Source organism: Leptopilina boulardi, unplaced genomic scaffold (assembly GCF_019393585.1).
Source record: "Leptopilina boulardi isolate dan_hultmark-lab unplaced genomic scaffold, ZJU_Lbou_2.1 LbouV2_154, whole genome shotgun sequence".
NCBI lineage: Eukaryota > Metazoa > Arthropoda > Insecta > Hymenoptera > Figitidae > Leptopilina > Leptopilina boulardi.
In genome coordinates, this window is record NW_026137701.1 from 1185457 (window position 1) to 1203194 (window position 17738).

General features: G+C 25.7%; 1 protein-coding gene across 1 annotated transcript; it reads right to left on the minus strand.

The window, feature by feature from the left end:
* Positions 1 to 8254: 8254 nt before the first annotated feature.
* LOC127276784 (odorant receptor 67c-like) lies at positions 8255 to 17281 on the minus strand. Its single transcript, XM_051297431.1, has 5 exons — positions 16742 to 17281; positions 16150 to 16518; positions 9658 to 9862; positions 9365 to 9520; positions 8255 to 8439 (listed from the first exon to the last, which is right to left on the minus strand). The coding sequence occupies exons 1-5, from the start codon at positions 17104 to 17106 to the stop codon at positions 8389 to 8391; spliced, it is 1146 nt and encodes a 381-aa protein (XP_051153388.1). The 5' UTR covers positions 17107 to 17281; the 3' UTR covers positions 8255 to 8388.
* Positions 17282 to 17738: the final 457 nt, after the last annotated feature.

The following is a 17738-nucleotide window of genomic DNA, read 5'->3' on the forward strand; positions in this document are numbered from 1 at the left end:
CAGAGTGTAAAGTTTCACACACAGGTTTAATAATATTTCTTCGCTTTTTAAATTAATATACGAGCGATTGAAAGTCATTTTTTCCTGGATATTTGATTATATATATATATGTGTGAATTACTTATATATATATATATTTGGTATATAAAAATACCCAAAACATTTAATCTCAAACAATAATCTCGATTCAAGCTTCTGATTATGTAAATAATTTTGTAAAATTTATTTTCTCTAAAGTAAACATCTCGATGAGAATATTTGTATTTTCCGTTGATTTTTATATTTTGCATTTTAATCGGCTTATTATACACATTTATGTCTTTTGTATTTGTATAAAATAAAATAGATATAATAATCTGTAAAGTTATGTTACTATATTTATATTCTGTTGTGCTAAAAAGTCCAGATGGGCCCCAAATAGGTTGCCTAATTCCCAAACTGGGAAATCCGCAAAAAAAAAAAAACATTAAAACTGGGCTTGTAACGGTAAACCCAATCAAATTCCAAGCTTGGAAAATTTTAGTTTGTGTCCAACTAAATTTTCCCAATGTTTGACCCAATATGAAAATTGAAAAGAGAATAAAAAAAACAATCTTTACATTATTTTATTAGCTAAAAATGTATCTTTTCTTTAAAAAAAAAAAAATCTACAGGAGATTATGTTATTCCGTTATTATATAATTAAGAATAAATTGATTTAACAAAATTTACTTTTTGCCGAATTTTTGTTCCTTTTAATTATACACTGTGCTAATTCAAAACATCAGGAAAAGAAGCAGGCGCAAAGCGCCTACATATAGGGTTTCGTGGCTTTTTAAATTCAGATCAAAAGTTATTTGTATATATAATAAATAATTTATAATTACATTATTTGTGAATTGTTATGGCTCACAATGAACTTGGTTGTATCTTTTTCTATTGCAACGTTTTGATGCACATAAGTTATATCAAAAAGAGATCGTTTTGTGTATCATTTTTAGAAATGATACACGAATCGGTCTCATTTTTTGATGCAAAAAATTTAATCAATTTATATCAATCATGGCCGAATTGAATCGACTCGAAATTAAACGAATTTTTTTCAGATATTTTGGTAATAGTACAATTGCGGAGACCATTTCACTATTTAATTTGAAAATGAAAATAACAGAAAATCAAAGACAATGTGCAATTCGATAATTAAAAAGTGACAGCTTATAAACATAACCTAAAATGCATGAGAAAAAATTTGTCGATAAAATCAATATAGCCGAGCTTTTTAGAAGGTAGATGGCAGCACTCATCTATTTTCTTTTTTTAAATTTTTTCTGAATCGTTTTCATAAAAAGCAAAACTGCCATCTACCTTCTAAAAAGCTCGGCTATATTGATTTTATCGACAAATTTTTTCTCATGCATTTTAGGTTAAGTTTATAAGCTGTCACTTTTTAATTATCGAATTGCACATTGTCTTTGATTTTCTGTTATTTTCATTTTCACATTAAATAGTGAAATGGTCTCCGCAATTGTACTATTACCAAAATATCTGAAAAAAATTCATTTAATTTTGAGTCGATTCAATTCGGCCATGATTGATATAAATTGATTAAATTTTTTGCATCAAAAAATGAGACCGTTTCGTGTATCATTTCTAAAAATTATACACAAAACGATCTCTTTTTGATATAACTTATGTGCATCAAAACGTTGCAAAGATTTGATGCAATTTTTGGTTTCAATTTGATACTTTTAGGAAAACTGTGCTGCTATATGGTAATGGTTGCCATGGTAATGGTTGCTATGGAAACGGTTCCCATGGTAATGGTTACTATAAAAATGGTTGCTATGGTAACGGTTGCCATAGTAACGGTTGCGAAACCCTAAAAATGAACAAACTGAGCAAAATTAAAAAAATAGTATTAACCTAAATTGGGTACGCTGAATTCAATGGGGTTAGCCGTTTTTCAAAATCGGATTGAATCTGTAAAATAAATATAATATGTATATATATTATAATGATGCACCAGAAAAAGAATTTTCAGATTTCTTTGACCCTCTCTCGAAAAAGGAAGCAGAAGAAAATTATCATTCTATGCGCTTGAATCGAAATTACGTGAGGATATGGGAGTTCTTTCTATTCAACTGTGAGGAAATATTAAGAGAAGATGAAGGAGAATGAGAGGGAAGAGGATACACTTTAAAAAGAAATAAGTCATCCACCGCAGTCAGTGAGAGAGAGAGAGAGAGAGAGAGAGAGAGGGGGGGGGAGAGAGAGAGAGAGAACTCATTTTGATGGGTTCAGCCACTGAAGAAAAAGTTTTGGGATCCAGACAAGAAAACAAAGATACTGCCGAGTAATTCATCGACGCAAGGTGAGTTTCATTTTAAGAGTGAACGAACCCCTGGACAGTTTCGACAGAATAACTTCTCTCCTAAGATTTGTGTTGATTTTTTGACTTAGCACTTCTACTGACAGCTACTGTTCAAGTGCCAACTGCATTCCTTTAATGATTCTCATTCGTGTGATGTTGTTAACTATATACACATATACATATATGTATTATTTGAAATTTGTTTAATCATATATCACTTCACACAATCATAGTAGAATTTTATTTTAACACATTAAAATATTTCACGTCTAAGACATGAAATCACGTTCGTTTCATTAGAGTACATAAGAAATATGTTTATATACTTGGAAATTTTTTTCATTCAAATCAAAAATTAAATTGAATAAAAATAGGTATATATGTATTTATATATTTTTTTGTTACATAGAATTTTTATTGATACATATATATTTCACATTTTAGAATTATTATTTCCATTAAATATTAAATTATAGAAAAAGAATAATTATATTTTATTTATTATTTTGATTTAGCTTGTTTCGACGATTTTATAAAGCATTTTTTTTTTTTTTTTTTTTTTTGACATCAGAAAAAAACCAGACGTAACCAATTTGCTGAGCCATTAATTATTCAGTGGTAAAAAATCAAATAAAAGACATTTTTACAATTTAAAAATTAAATGTTTATTTAAAGATATAAGATTGTTAAATTTTCAATATTTTTATTCTATCTTTTCGTATTTCCAGCTGCTGTGTATAAAAATTGTCAAATTTCTAAACTGAATTTATTTTTGAATAACAAACGATCTTTTGTTATTAAAGGACAAAAATAAACGTTTGTTTTTTTCTGTACAGATAATTTTTTCAACAAAACCATCAAACAACCGGATGTGTCTTATATAGTGTCATGACAGCGTCCTTTTAAGAAATTCGAGATAAATACTCAACGAAGACGCGTGTGCAACTTTATAGTAACATATGCTTCTCGTCTTTTTCATATTTTGCCCTCTTACATATATATGTATATATGTGCCAAGTTTGTAAGAACAATATTAACTTCTTCGTTATATTCTCATTTCACGCAGAGTTTTAGTTCAAGAAAAATAATAACAAACCTAGTTCTTCCCCTCGAAGAGCTATTTTTTTTAGTGAAATGCATACGTGGGAGGGCCAAAAAAAATAATGTGACCTTTAAACACTCATCGTAAAACTGATAATTTACTTTATTTTTCACTTTATTTTGAAATTACTATATAATATATGAGTAGAGATAAAATATGTTCTATGAACAAAATTTTAAATTAATAGAAAGAAGGCAATCTTGTAAATTGATAAGGGTCCAAATGATAAAAAAGCGATTCTTCAAAAATTATATGAAACTGATAGAGAAAAGAAAAATGATGATAGAAAGAATAAAGAATTTTGTTAAACTATTAACATATAAAGGAAAAAAATAAAGAAAATAAAACACGTAAAAGTTGAAGGGTTTTACTCTCTAAATCTGAATTATTAAAAATGTTTACTAATTTAAATTAGTGACTCACTTTCTGCTTTAGAATTAGTTAAATTTTACTAATTGTTAGTAAAAGTTACTAATAATTAGAAAAAATTTAACTAATTCTAAAGCAAAAACCGCTCTCAAGTTGAAGAATGAACTTTTTGTGTTCATGAAATGAATACTTTGCTTCCTCATGAATATCTTTTGTGATCAGTTTACGGTAACTTATTTAGTATTATAATAATGTTAAAGATCACGGAGAGAAAAGAATTGTTGTGGTTACTAAAAATTAAGTCCACAAAACAATTCCGGATTGTCAATATAGAATCAGTAGTTCTATTTGTTTTTGGGACAGAAAAAATTTGTTAAAATAGTATTGTTATTAAAACTATTCGGATTGTTCGGTGAACAAACTGAATTGTTTGATAAACAAAGAAAATTGTTATGGAATAGTTGAAATAACAAAACCAAATTGTTAGATCGGCAATACAATTTGTTGTATTAACAAAACTTTAATCCGTCTAATACAATTTGATCAGTTTTTTCGCCTTCTAAAATAATCGATAACAAATTTCCATAGGTCATATCACCAGTTTTATTTGCATTAAAATCTGTGGAACATGCAGCATCTGAATTAAATACTTTCATCTGAAACCCAAAAATTATTTTGAGTTGAAATTTATTGTTAAATAATATTTAATGTACTGAGCTCCCGCCGGCAATAACTCGATCTGCGCTTGAAGAGAGAATTTCAAGCCAGTCAAGCGGTCGAAAAATGAGAAAATATAAAATTCGAAAATTTTAATTTTGAAATGTACTACCATGTAGAGTATAAAAATGCCCAACTTTTTTGTCTTTGAAATTTTTTTGTAGGACTTTTATTTTTAATAATAATACAAAAACTAAATTTTTTTCCATTCTCAATTTCATTGAAATTTAAAACTTAAATCGTCCTATCTTGAACAAATCTTCATGAAATCAATTAAAAATTGATTTAGTTTCTTGCTTTGCTCTTTTTAACATTTTTATCAATTTTTGTTTTGTTTGAAATGCATTTGTTTAGTTTCACAGTCGAGTTTTTTATTAAACTTTCAAAAAATAACTTTCCTTTTGGTGTGATTATTTAAAACACCACGTTCACTTCCCATTGGAATTTCTCGCGAAAAAATTAAAGATGTTCAATCTCTACTAAAATATCTCACACCAAAAGGAAAGTTATTTTTTGAAAATTTAATAAAAAACTCGATTGTGAAGCCAAACAAATGAACTTCCAACAAAACAAAAATGGAGACATGCTGTTTAATTTTATTTGACTTTGTAAGGGATTTTTTCATTTTCCAGGAAAACATTCTATCTAAAAAAATGGAATAAAATTGATTGTTCTTATTCTCTTGCAATTTAGGTTCAATAAGTAGGTCTTTTGAAGGTAATATGTGTTGTTTGAAGGTAAAAAAATAATGGAGTCATGCTGTTTAATTTTATTTGACTTTATAAGGGATTTTTTCATTTTCCAGGAAAACATTCTATCTAAAAAAATGGAATAAAATTGATTGTTCTTATTCTTTTGCAATTTAGGTTCAATTTGTAGGGTTTTTTGAAGGTAATATGTATATTTGTGTCAATATATTTTTTTAAGTTATGGGCCAAAAACGTTTTTCTCTAATTTTTAAAAATTCAATAGCTTTGGATAGAATATCAGTATAATGTTCGTTAATATCTCAAAAGATGCGTTTTAAAAAACTCTACAAAATATAATTAATAATATACAATCAAATTATTTTACCATAAGTTTAGAAAACATTTGTTAATATGTTAACTTAAAAAGTTATGTATACTTTTTTGCTTATTTTATAATATATTTCTAATATAAGGGTCAAACCATTATATTTCAACTAAAGTGGTCGCTGACTAATTTTTAAAAATTATAATACTTTGCAGGAATGATTTTGAAGTTATCAAGATCACGAAATGAAAAGAATTTTATTAAAAATTTAAATATTTATTGTAAAATATGAATTTAAAGTATATGAGGTGCTAAAAACTGTCAATTTTTTAGCCATTAGAAAATATGCAAAAAAACATAGAATTTACCATAAAAATAAAAAAAAATTATTGGAATTTACTAAGAATGAATAAATTTATCATTATCAATTGATATAATTATTTAAAGATGTGAAGTAATATATAAAATATGATTTCCAAGTGCACCTGTCAAATAACCTAATTTTGCGATTTTTATTCATTAATTATAAAAAATAGAAAACATTAAATTAAATAAAAACTTACCAAATATGAAGTTCTTGCCATAAACTTTTAGAATTTCTTTGCACTTTTCTTCTTTTCTATTCATAAGTATGAAAAATTTAAAAAATAAAATAGCTACTTTGTCTATTTTCACTATTTTTGAAAGTCAATAACTTTCTTGGAGAAAAATGAAAAAATATGGGGTTTCGAAAATTATTTAAATACACACTACATATACATTCACTGAAAATTTCGCATTGGTCCCGAAGCTATTTTCGAAGATAAAGTAAATTAAAAATTTCGTATTTTTTAGGCTATATGGACATGGATTTTAAATCAATGTGAAGGTGGTTCACTGGTGACGACAAACTTCACATTGATTTAATACCTTTAAAACCCATGTCAATATAGCCTAAAAAAGACGAAATTTTTAATTTACTTTATCTTCGAAAATAGCTTCGGGACCAATGCGAAATTTTCAGTGAATGTATATGTAGTGTGTATTTAAATAATTTTCGAGACCCCATATTTTTTCATTTTTCTCCAAAAAAGTTATTGACTTTCAAAAATAGTGAAAATAGACAAAGTAGCTATTTTATTTTTTAAATTTTTCATACTTATGAATAGAAAAGAAGAAAAGTGCAAAGAAATTCTAAAAGTTTATGGCAAGAACTTCATATTTGGTAAGTTTTTATTTAATTTAATGTTTTCTATTTTTTATAATTAATGAATAAAAATCGCAAAATTAGGTTATTTGACAGGTGCACTTGGAAATCATATTTTATATATTACTTCACATCTTTAAATAATTATATCAATTGATAATGATAAATTTATTCATTCTTAGTAAATTCCAATAATTTTTTTTTATTTTTATGGTAAATTCTATGTTTTTTTGCATATTTTCTAATGGCTAAAAAATTGACAGTTTTTAGCACCTCATATACTTTAAATTCATATTTTACAATAAATATTTAAATTTTTAATAAAATTCTTTTCATTTCGTGATCTTGATAACTTCAAAATCATTCCTGCAAAGTATTATAATTTTTAAAAATTAGTCAGCGACCACTTTAGTTGAAATATAATGGTTTGACCCATAAATAAAATTTATTATTAAATTTATAATTGTTAATTATTTGCAAAATTGTACTTTCACCTTAACAAAAGTGTCAACAGACATAGGGATTATATAGATACGCCAATTAATATCATATAAGCGACGTTTTGTTATTGATTAAAAATATTTTAGGTGTTCTTTATTAAAAACAAGTTTGTTTCCAAGAACTATAAATAATAAATTTGGAATCTCAGTGAAAAAGCATGCTTTCTGGTTTCAGTCGATTTAAGGATACAAAAGGGTTAACACACACTGAGAAAAAGAATTATTTGTTTCAAATATAAAGATCAGTTTAAAAGTTTTTGTTTAACCCAACACAGTTTTTATGTTTAATTTTAATATATAGAAAATATTTTCTACTTTGGCTTAAAATTATTATTTGTTTGAATAATTATGTTTGATTCAAACATATTTTCTGTTTGGCTTAAACTGAAAATATGTTTAAAATTTTTATGTTTGATTTAAACATAAAAATTTATTATGAATAAATTGAAATCAACCATAATTTATGTTTAAATTAAATATATTTTCACATTGAATCAACCAGAGAATATATTTAATTTAAACATAAATATGTTTGACTGTATAACAAAGCTATTTTAAGTTTGGGTTAAACATATTATGTTTGAATCAAACATATCGTTTTCTCAGTGCATATGGCAATCGGAGGACATAATATTATCAGGATTTATACTCACATATTAGCTTAGAAAAGTGTCATTTATAGATTTTATTATGAATCTTAGTATAATTTGTAGTGCCAACAAAATCATAGACTTTATACTTTATCTCAGAAAACATGTATGATATAAGTTGTTCCCAAACTGTTTTTCTTAACAATAATTCTTATTTTCCCATACTTACAAGTTCTCTTGGTAGAAACTTTCAAAATATCTACAATAGGTAATGAAAAAATATTTTTTATTCATTTCAATACCATTTCAATTATATTTTCAGATACACAGAGAAAACCGTAAACTGAAATTAAGATTATATTCGTGGCGCATATTTAAGAATATTTTATACTTAAATTCAGTAAATATTATTCTTAAAATAAGAACATCAATCGCATTTGTCAGCATAAATGAAGTTTTTTCTTTATTATTAAAATATATTCACATTAGAAACAAAATTCTACATTTTTAATTTGTCGCCACATGTTTTTTATGGTTTATTTTCTAAAATTTCTTTTAAACTACGTTGTGGATTGTAATAAATTGAAAATGGAGAATGAGGCTTTCAAGATCTGAAAAAAATTTTCATATAATTAAATTTTAATTTATTTAAAAATTACTAAATAATTTAAAATAATTATTATGTATCGGATTGGGTGCATTTGTAATAAATCCAAGTTATGGTTTTTAATTTAAGGCGGTAATACTATTAGTCTAGTTCGGATTAGAACCAGGGTATAGTAAGAATGATTTCTAATAAATCAAGAGCTTGTAAGCAGATGGGAAACGGGAAATCTCATCATTAGGTCCTAAGGCTGCTGCTCATAAGAACACATAGGATTATGGGGGTGATTTGCGTCTTGCAGTACCACCGAATCATCGTAGGAGAAGGCGATGCGTAAAAAAAGAAGACGACCAATGAAGAGCATTCAGTTCAGGAAATAAGAGGTAAGATGTTTCCATAAATTGAAGGAAGTCGCACAAATTGTTAAATCATTGTGATATCCAGAAAAACGTTAAGAGGAAGATTAAAAACTTACTATAAAGTCTTCACAGGTCCTTATCGAAAAAGCGAAAACTAAATAGGATCCGTGATTTGGATTGTTTTACCCAGAAAAAAGTCCTTTTGATATGTAAATTGTTTGAATAAAATATTTTATTTCATTTATTAGCAAAAAATTTATAAAAATATGCTTTTTTGGGCCTCTAAAACCCACTTAACCCCTTAAGATAAAAGTTTTAATTAAAATCAATTGTGTGCTACAAGTGCAGAGAAACCGATCACAAGTTTGCAGACTGTAAGAAAAGCCCAAAAGTTACTTCTTATGCACCTACTACTTTCGCAAGAACAAAGAAACAAAAATAGATCGAAAATCGTTATAAACATGATCGCGCGAGCAAAATGTCATGTACCTTCACTATAGATACAAAACCCTATGGGACGTCTGTAGAATATCCTGAAATATCTGTGAAGGTTATTTGAAATAAAACAATCACCTTGACAAAAGTGTTAACAGACATCGTAATCATTGATGCTCCATTTAACTCAATAGGTCTTCTTGATCGTATCATTATCATGATCAAATTTCTTTTTGTTTTTTCAGTCAGCGTAGTCCATTTTATATGATAAATTACATCACAAATGGCTAAACTCTAAAACACATATATAACATAATTATTATTTAATTATTTTGATTAAAAAATCATTTTTATTTAAAATGTTAAATCACAATGAAATTAATTAAATTAATATTTATATGTAAATAAATTAAATTAACAATCCAAATTACCTTTTCTATCATTAGCTCTCCAAAAAAACAGTACAAAAATATTTGCACTAAGAAGGCGCTCAACATTATAAACATTGTCAAAAATTTTAAGCTCATTATACTTAGTTTTGATAATTGATAAACTACTGTACATAAACTTATGGTAGACGCAAAAAATTGCATAAAAACCATTGAGCCAAATAGATCATTTAATTTTTTATTTAGTCTATATAGATGTTTTTCAATGCAGATATTTAAAAATAATTTTTGCACATATAGAATTTCTTAATATTTAATAATATATATATTATTTTATAAATAAAATTAAATAAATATAATTAAGGTTATATGTTTATTGTGATTTCACATTTAAATATTCTCTGTAGGTTTTATAGCAAAACACTTGATAGATTGAGCTAAAATTTTGTGGAATACTCAAAAATAGTATAAGAAATCGCTGTAATGTACCAGAGTATTAATATTTTGTTAAAACATTTATTAACTGTGAGTTAATTATCAAACCACATTTGAATGAATGAGTCAGGTAAAATATTATTGGTGAGGGGATGCGGGCAAAAAATCATTCTTACTTATCGACAGTTGGTTCTAGCATTGATTCCTGTATTATCTAGACTATGAAAACTGTTAAAAAATATATTTTTAATTGTCGATGGTTGATTTTCATACTTAGCACAAATTTCTGCAGTACATACACATTACTGCTTTTTCACTCACACACCTTATAATACACACAATACATATAATACACTTACATATAACCTAACCTAACCTAACACACATACAACTTATATATCAAGTGGCAGCCCTATTGAAAAAAAACACGTATAATTATACGTATAATAATACGTATAATTATACGTATAATTGTACGTATAATTATACGTATAATTATACGTATTATTATACGTATAATTATACGTATTATTATACGTACAATTATACGTATAATAAGACATACGAATTTGAAACGAGAATTATACGTATAATTATACGTATAATAAAACGTATAATTAATTATACGTATAATAATACGTATAATAATACGTATAATTATGCGGGGCGGTTCAAATACTACACAATTAAATTCTACATCGTTAAAACCCTACACGTCAAACTCTACACAGTTAAATTGCACACCGTTAAACCTTATACAATTTATTTTTTAAATTCTACACACTTAATGTGTACAATGTTAAACTCTACACAAATTTATTTTGTAGTGAAAAATTAATTTCTTTAAATTCAACACGGTTAAATACCACAACGTTAAACTCTACATATATTTCTTTTGCAATAAAAAATTAATTTTCTTAAATTTAACACAGTTAAATTCCACATCGTTAAATTCTACACATATTTATTTTGTAATGAAAAATTAATTGCATAAAATTCTACACAGTTAAATTGTTCACCGTTAAACTCTCCATTAATTTATTTTGTATTATAAAATAAAATTTGTTTAACTCTACACAGTTAAGTTGCATATTGTTAAACTCTACAAAAACTAATATTATAACATAAAATTAATTTTAATAAATTCTACACCTTTAAATTGCACACCGCCAAACTCTTCACATAATGATTTTATAATAGAAAATAAAAATGATTAAATTCTACACAGTTAAATTGCTCACTGTTAAATACTAAACAATTTATTTTTTAAATTCTGCACAGTTAAATTCCACATCGTTAAATTCTACACAGATTTATTTTCTAATGAAAAATTAATTGCATAAAATTCTACACATTTAAATTGTTCACCGTTAAACTGTCCACAAATTTATTTTATAATAGAAAATAAAATTTGTTGAACTCTTCACAGTTAAATTAAACACACTTAAACTCTACACACACTAATCTTATAATATAAAATTAATTTTATTAAATTCTACACAATTAAATTACACACCGTTAAACTCTTCACAAAATTTAATTTAAAAAAAATAAAAATTTATTAAACTGTACCCCGTTAAATTGCACATTGCTAAACTCTAAACGATTTAGTTTTTAAATTCTACACAATTAAATGCTACAATGTAAAATTCTACACAAATATATTTCGCAATTAAAAATTAATTTCGTTAAATTCTACATAGTTAATTTCCACACTGTTAAACCATACACAAATTATTTTTTAATTGTACACAATTAAATTGTACAATGTTAAACTCTACGCAAATTTATTTCATAACAAAAAATAAGTTTTGTTTAATTCTGCACAGTTAAATTGCACACCGTTAAACCATATACAATGTATTTTTTAAATTCTATACATTTCAATTGTACAATGTTAAACTCTGCACCAATTTATTCTTTAGTGAAAAATTAATTTTGTTAAATTCTACTCTGTTTAACTCTAAACTGTTAAATTCTACACAAATTTATTTTGTAAATGAAAAATTAATTTTGTTGAATTCTACACAGATAAATTCCACACCGTTAAACTCTTCACAAAATTTAATTTTAAAAAAATATAAAATTTATTGAACTCTACACAGCTAAATTGCACATTGTTTAAACTCTAAACAATTTAGTTTTTAAATTCTACATAATTAAATGCTACAATGTAAAATTCTACACAAATTTATTTCGCAATTAAAAATTAATTTTGTTAAATTCTACATAGTTAATATCCACGCAACGTTAAACATCAGACAAATTATTTATTAAATTGTACAATGTTAAACTCTACGCAAATTTATTTAAAAAAAAATATATGGCGGACTACTTTTTTGAAAATAGATCCAATTTTCTTGAAAATTGTTACTCGGGGGTTTTTGGGGTCGCTGATTACGAATCCGATGTCAGATTTTTCGAATCTTCAAAATTCAAAATGACGGATGTTTATTTAAAAATATGGAAAAAACACAAATCTCAACAAGCGGACTACATCTTTTAGCATTCTAGAAAGATATTTTTTCTACTTTCATTTATCTACATTCATTTATTAGATCCGCCATTTGAAATTTTGAAAAACTGACATCGGATTTGTAATTAGCGACCCGGAAAACCCACAAGTAACCATTTTCAGGCAACTTGGATCAATTTTCAAAAAAGTCGTCCGCCATATTGGATCCGCCATTTCGAATTTTGACAAACTAACATTAGATTCGTAATCAGCAACCCCGAAAACCTCCCATTAATCAGGTTGCAAGAAAATGCAACCAAATTTTTAAATAATCATCCGCCATATTGGATCCGCCATTTTAAATATTGAAAATCTAATATCAGATTCGTAATCAGCGACCCCAAAAACCCCCGAGTAACAATTTTCAAGAAAATTGGATCTATTTTCAAAAAAGTCGTCCGCCATATTTTTTTTTTAAAAAATAAATTTGCGTAGAGTTCAACATTGTACAATTTAATTGTGTACAATTTAAGAAATAATTTGTCTGATGTTTAACGTTGCGTGGATATTAACTATGTAGAATTTAACAAAATTAATTTTTAATTGCGAAATAAATTTGTGTAGAATTTTACATTGTAGCATTTAATTATGTAGAATTTAAAAACTAAATTGTTTAGAGTTTAACAATGTGCAATTTAGCTGTGTAGAGTTCAATAAATTTTATATTTTTTTAAAATTAAATTTTGTGAAGAGTTTAACGGTGTGGAATTTATCGGTGTAGAATTTAACAGTTTAGAGTTAAACAGAGTAGAATTTAACAAAATTAATTTTTCACTAAAGAATAAATTGGTGCAGAGTTCAACATTGTACAATTGAAATGTATAGAATTTAAAAAATACATTGTTTATGGTTTAACGGTGTGCAATTTAACTGTGCAGAATTAAACAAAACTTATTTTTTGTTATGAAATAAATTTGCGTAGAGTTTAACATTGTACAATTTAATTGTGTACAATTAAATAATAATTTGTGTATGGTTTAACAGTGTAGAAATTAACTATGTAGAATTTAACGAAATTAATTTTTAATTGCGAAATATATTTGTGTAGAATTTTACATTGTAGCATTTAATTGTCTAGAATTTAAAAACTAAATCGTTTAGAGTTTAGCAATATGCAATTTAAATGTGTACAGTTTAATAAATTTTTCTTTTTTTTAAATTAAATTTTGTGAAGAGTTTAACGGTGTGTAATTTAAATGTGTAGAATTTAATAAAATTAATTTTATATTATAAGATTAGTGTGTGTAGAGTTTAAGTGTGTTTAATTTAACTGTGAAGAGTTCAACAAATTTTATTTTCTATTATAAAATAAATTTGTGGACAGTTTAACGGTGAACAATTTAACTGTGTAGAATTTTATGCAATTAATTTTTCATTAGAGAATAAATCTTTGTAGAATTTAACGATGTGGAATTTAATTGTGCAGAATTTAAAAAATAAATTGTTTAGTATTTAACAGTGAGCAATTTAACTGTGTAGAATTTAATCAATTTTATTTTCTATTATAAAATCAATTTATGAAGAGTTTGGCGGTGTGCAATTTAACGGTGTAGAATTTATTATAATTAATTTTATATTATAATATTAGTTTTTGTAGAGTTTAACAAAATGCAACTTAACTGTGTAGAGTTAAACAAATTTTATTTTATAATACAAAATAAATTTATGGAGAGTTTAACAGTGAACAATTTAACTGTGTAGAATTTTATGCAATTAATTTTTCATTACAAAATAAATATGTGTAGAATTTAACGATGTGGAATTTAACTGTGTTAAATTTAAGAAAATTAATTTTTTATTGCAAAAGAAATATATGTAGAGTTTAACGTTGTGGTATTTAACCGTGTTGAATTTAAAGAAATTAATTTTTCACTACAAAATAAATTTGTGTAGAGTTTAACATTGTACACATTAAGTGTGTAGAATTTAAAAAATAAATTGTATAAGGTTTAACGGTGTGCAATTTAACTGTGTAGAGTTTGACGTGTAGGGTTTTAACGATGTAGAATTTAATTGTGTAGTATTTGAACCGCCCCTAATTATACGTATTATTATACGTATAATTATAATTCTATTAAAAATAGAATAATAGAATAGAATAGATTAATTAGTAGCAAAAATGCGCTGAAAATTTTTAGAAATTTTAAAATGCAAATTAAATTTCACGAAAAAAAATATCGTCGAATGTCAATTCAAGCAGTCACCCATCCAAGTACTAACCGCGTCCAACGTTGCTTAACTTCTGTGATCTGATGAGAACTTGTTCCTTCGCCTTGGTGTTTCCGCTGTCTTGTCTTGATTACTAACTTTGTCGTATAAGTATAACTAAAAGTGAGGTTAGGTGCGATACAATACTTATACGACAAAGTTATTAATCAAGACAAGACAGCGGAAACACCAAGGCGAAGGAACAAGTTCTCATCAGATCACGGAAGTTAAGCAACGTTGGACGCGGTTAGTACTTGGATGGGTGACTGCTTGAATTGACATTCGACGATATTTTTTTTCGTGAAATTTAATTTGCATTTTAAAATTTCTAAAAATTTTCAGCGCAATTTTGCTACTAATTAATCTATTCTATTCTATTATTCTAGTTTTAATAGAATTATAATTATACGTATAATAATACGTATAATTATACGTATTATTAATATTATTATACGTATTATTATACGTATAATTAATTATACGTATTATTATACGTATAATTATACGTATAATTCTTGTTTCAAATTCGTATGTCTTATTATACGTATAATTATACGTATAATAATACATATAATTATACGTATAATAATACGTATAATTATGCGTATAATTATGCGTATAATTATACGTATAATAATACGTATAATTATACGTATTATTATACGTACAATTATACGTGTTTTTTTTCAATAGGGAGAAAAATTCACAAATTGTGAGAAACGCTGGTTAAGTGAATAAATGATTTATTTTACTTTTATAATTATATTATTGACTCTTAATAGAATAAAATATATTGCGGTCAATTAATTATGGTTTAGTAATTAAACCCTCATAACAAAAGGATATCCCTAGGATATCCATATCAATGGTCGATATCCTAGAATGGTCCCCAGGATATCTTGGGATATCCATAGGATATCCAAACCGCTGATCTGTGGGATATCAACAGGACATCCATAGGATATCCACAGGATATCCCTAAGACATCCACAAAATATCTATTGGATATTATATCGCAGGATATCCATGGGATATCCTCGGGAACACACTTTAAGAAATATATTTTAATAAACACCCTAAAGAATTTTAAATATTAGAAAAATGCCCATGTGTAGCCATTTTTCCCAACTTTTGACTATACTTTAAACATATCGTTTTCTCACTATACTTACTATATTTTTGACTTCTCTACAAAATTTTAGCGTAATTTATAAATTATTTTGATAGAAAACCAACGGTGAATATTTACATGTTTAATCAATTGTCACATGACTTAAATGTGCAAATATTCTTTTTTTCATAAGTATAAAAGTATTTTGTCTTCAATTAAAATAAATTAACAGTAAATAAAATTAAAAAGTTATTTTGATTAATACCTAAAAATATGAACATGATGCATAACACAGTTCTCAAGAAGCTCAGCTTCCTGTCGATAAGTGTCAATTTTTTTATTATCATTCTGCTTTAATAATTTAGAAAGGTTCATTAGGCGATACATGCATATCTCCAATTGTAAGCATATTTGATGCATCATAATTGCAGCAATAATTTCAACGGCCGAATATATTGCTGATGTTAAACTAGCAGCTAAACTTTGAAAAAACCCGGTAATCCAAAAACGAAATTTAGAATTAATATCGTACGGTATCCAAGTTTTATAGATTAAAAGTTCATTCGTCAGCGGTACTATGATAAATGGGAGTAAAGGAGCAAAGCATGAAATCGCAAAAAATCGTGAATTGAATCTATAAAAATATACACAAATTTACATCATCATTTCTATATTTAAAACAAATACCATTTAATTGACTCAAATAATAATTATTTGGATCAAGTAAATATTTATTTGATAATAGTCAAGTAATCGATTATTTGAATCGAGAAATTATTATTTATTTTAAATTAAATGTTTTCATTAATCAATTGGTATAAAAATAATGAAATATATTTTTTTCACGTTTCACTAACCTGTCATTTTTAAAAAATTTAAATTGTATCGACAATTCGTGTCTATTTTGTGTAATGCATTTTGTGTCTAGAAACATATTTTTAAAAGCGATAAAATCATTACGATAAATTTTAATATAAGTCATTTTAAAACACAAAGTAGTTAAACCAGTAAAATAAATAATATTATCTATTAGTAAATCCGTATTATTAAAATTTAGACACATATTTACAAAAAATGTACTTGTGTGAAAGTACATTATAATTATTATAAAAATGCTATAAACATTATAAATAAAGATGGACCATTTTGATGTAAAGGATATTGGTCGCCAAATTCCCAAATACTCCATTAATGTAAAAGATAATTCCCCAATAGGAAACATAGTTGTTAGATTAAAAAAATTTTGTTTTTTAATATTATAAACTTATTGAGTTAAGAATTTCTTAAGTATATATCACGCATTTTTCAAAAAGAAATTGTAATTTGTTTTTCTCAACTGGTTCTTTTGTCGTCAAACATAATTTTATACGTTTTGCAAAATAGCATAGACGACTTATTCACTGTGTAGTATAAAGAATAGTGATTTTGAAATGCATGTGAATTTTGCCTATAGACAGGTAAGCGAAGTACAAAGAGAATACTTAAAAATATGAATGCAATTTGTGGATATAATTACTCTGTAATTATACGATACTTGGACCGAGTGTTGATATTGATTAAAGATATTTAAACATTAATTTCAAGTGTTCTTAGACTATAATAACAGTTGCTTTTTAAAACTGTCCCTTCAAGATGAATAATTAATTATTCGTATTCCCACAAAAAGCATGCATTTGATTTTAGTCGATCTGAAGACGCAAAAGAGTAGACACTTCTTTAACAGAGTATAAAATAAATTTAGTTTTATGAATATATAGGTACTATAATAATCATTCTTGAGAAACAATCGTCATGTAAAATAAATTAAAATAACAATCCTACGCATATTAAAAAAGGAAACTATTTAAATAAGAA

What these genes read in the sequence shown, in the direction of transcription:
- LOC127276784 (XM_051297431.1), bottom strand. Translation starts at nt 17,106, where the DNA reads ATGTTTCCTATTGGGGAATTATCTTTTACATTAATGGAGTATTTGGGA. An exon ending in AAATTTTTTAAAAATGACAG is followed by an intron (nt 16,519 to 16,741) that starts GTTAGTGAAACG and finishes ATATTTTTATAG; the next exon opens with ATTCAATTCACGATTTTTTG. An exon ending in CTGTTAACACTTTTGTCAAG is followed by an intron (nt 8,440 to 9,364) that starts GTGATTGTTTTA and finishes AATTTTTTTCAG; the next exon opens with ATCTTGAAAGCCTCATTCTC.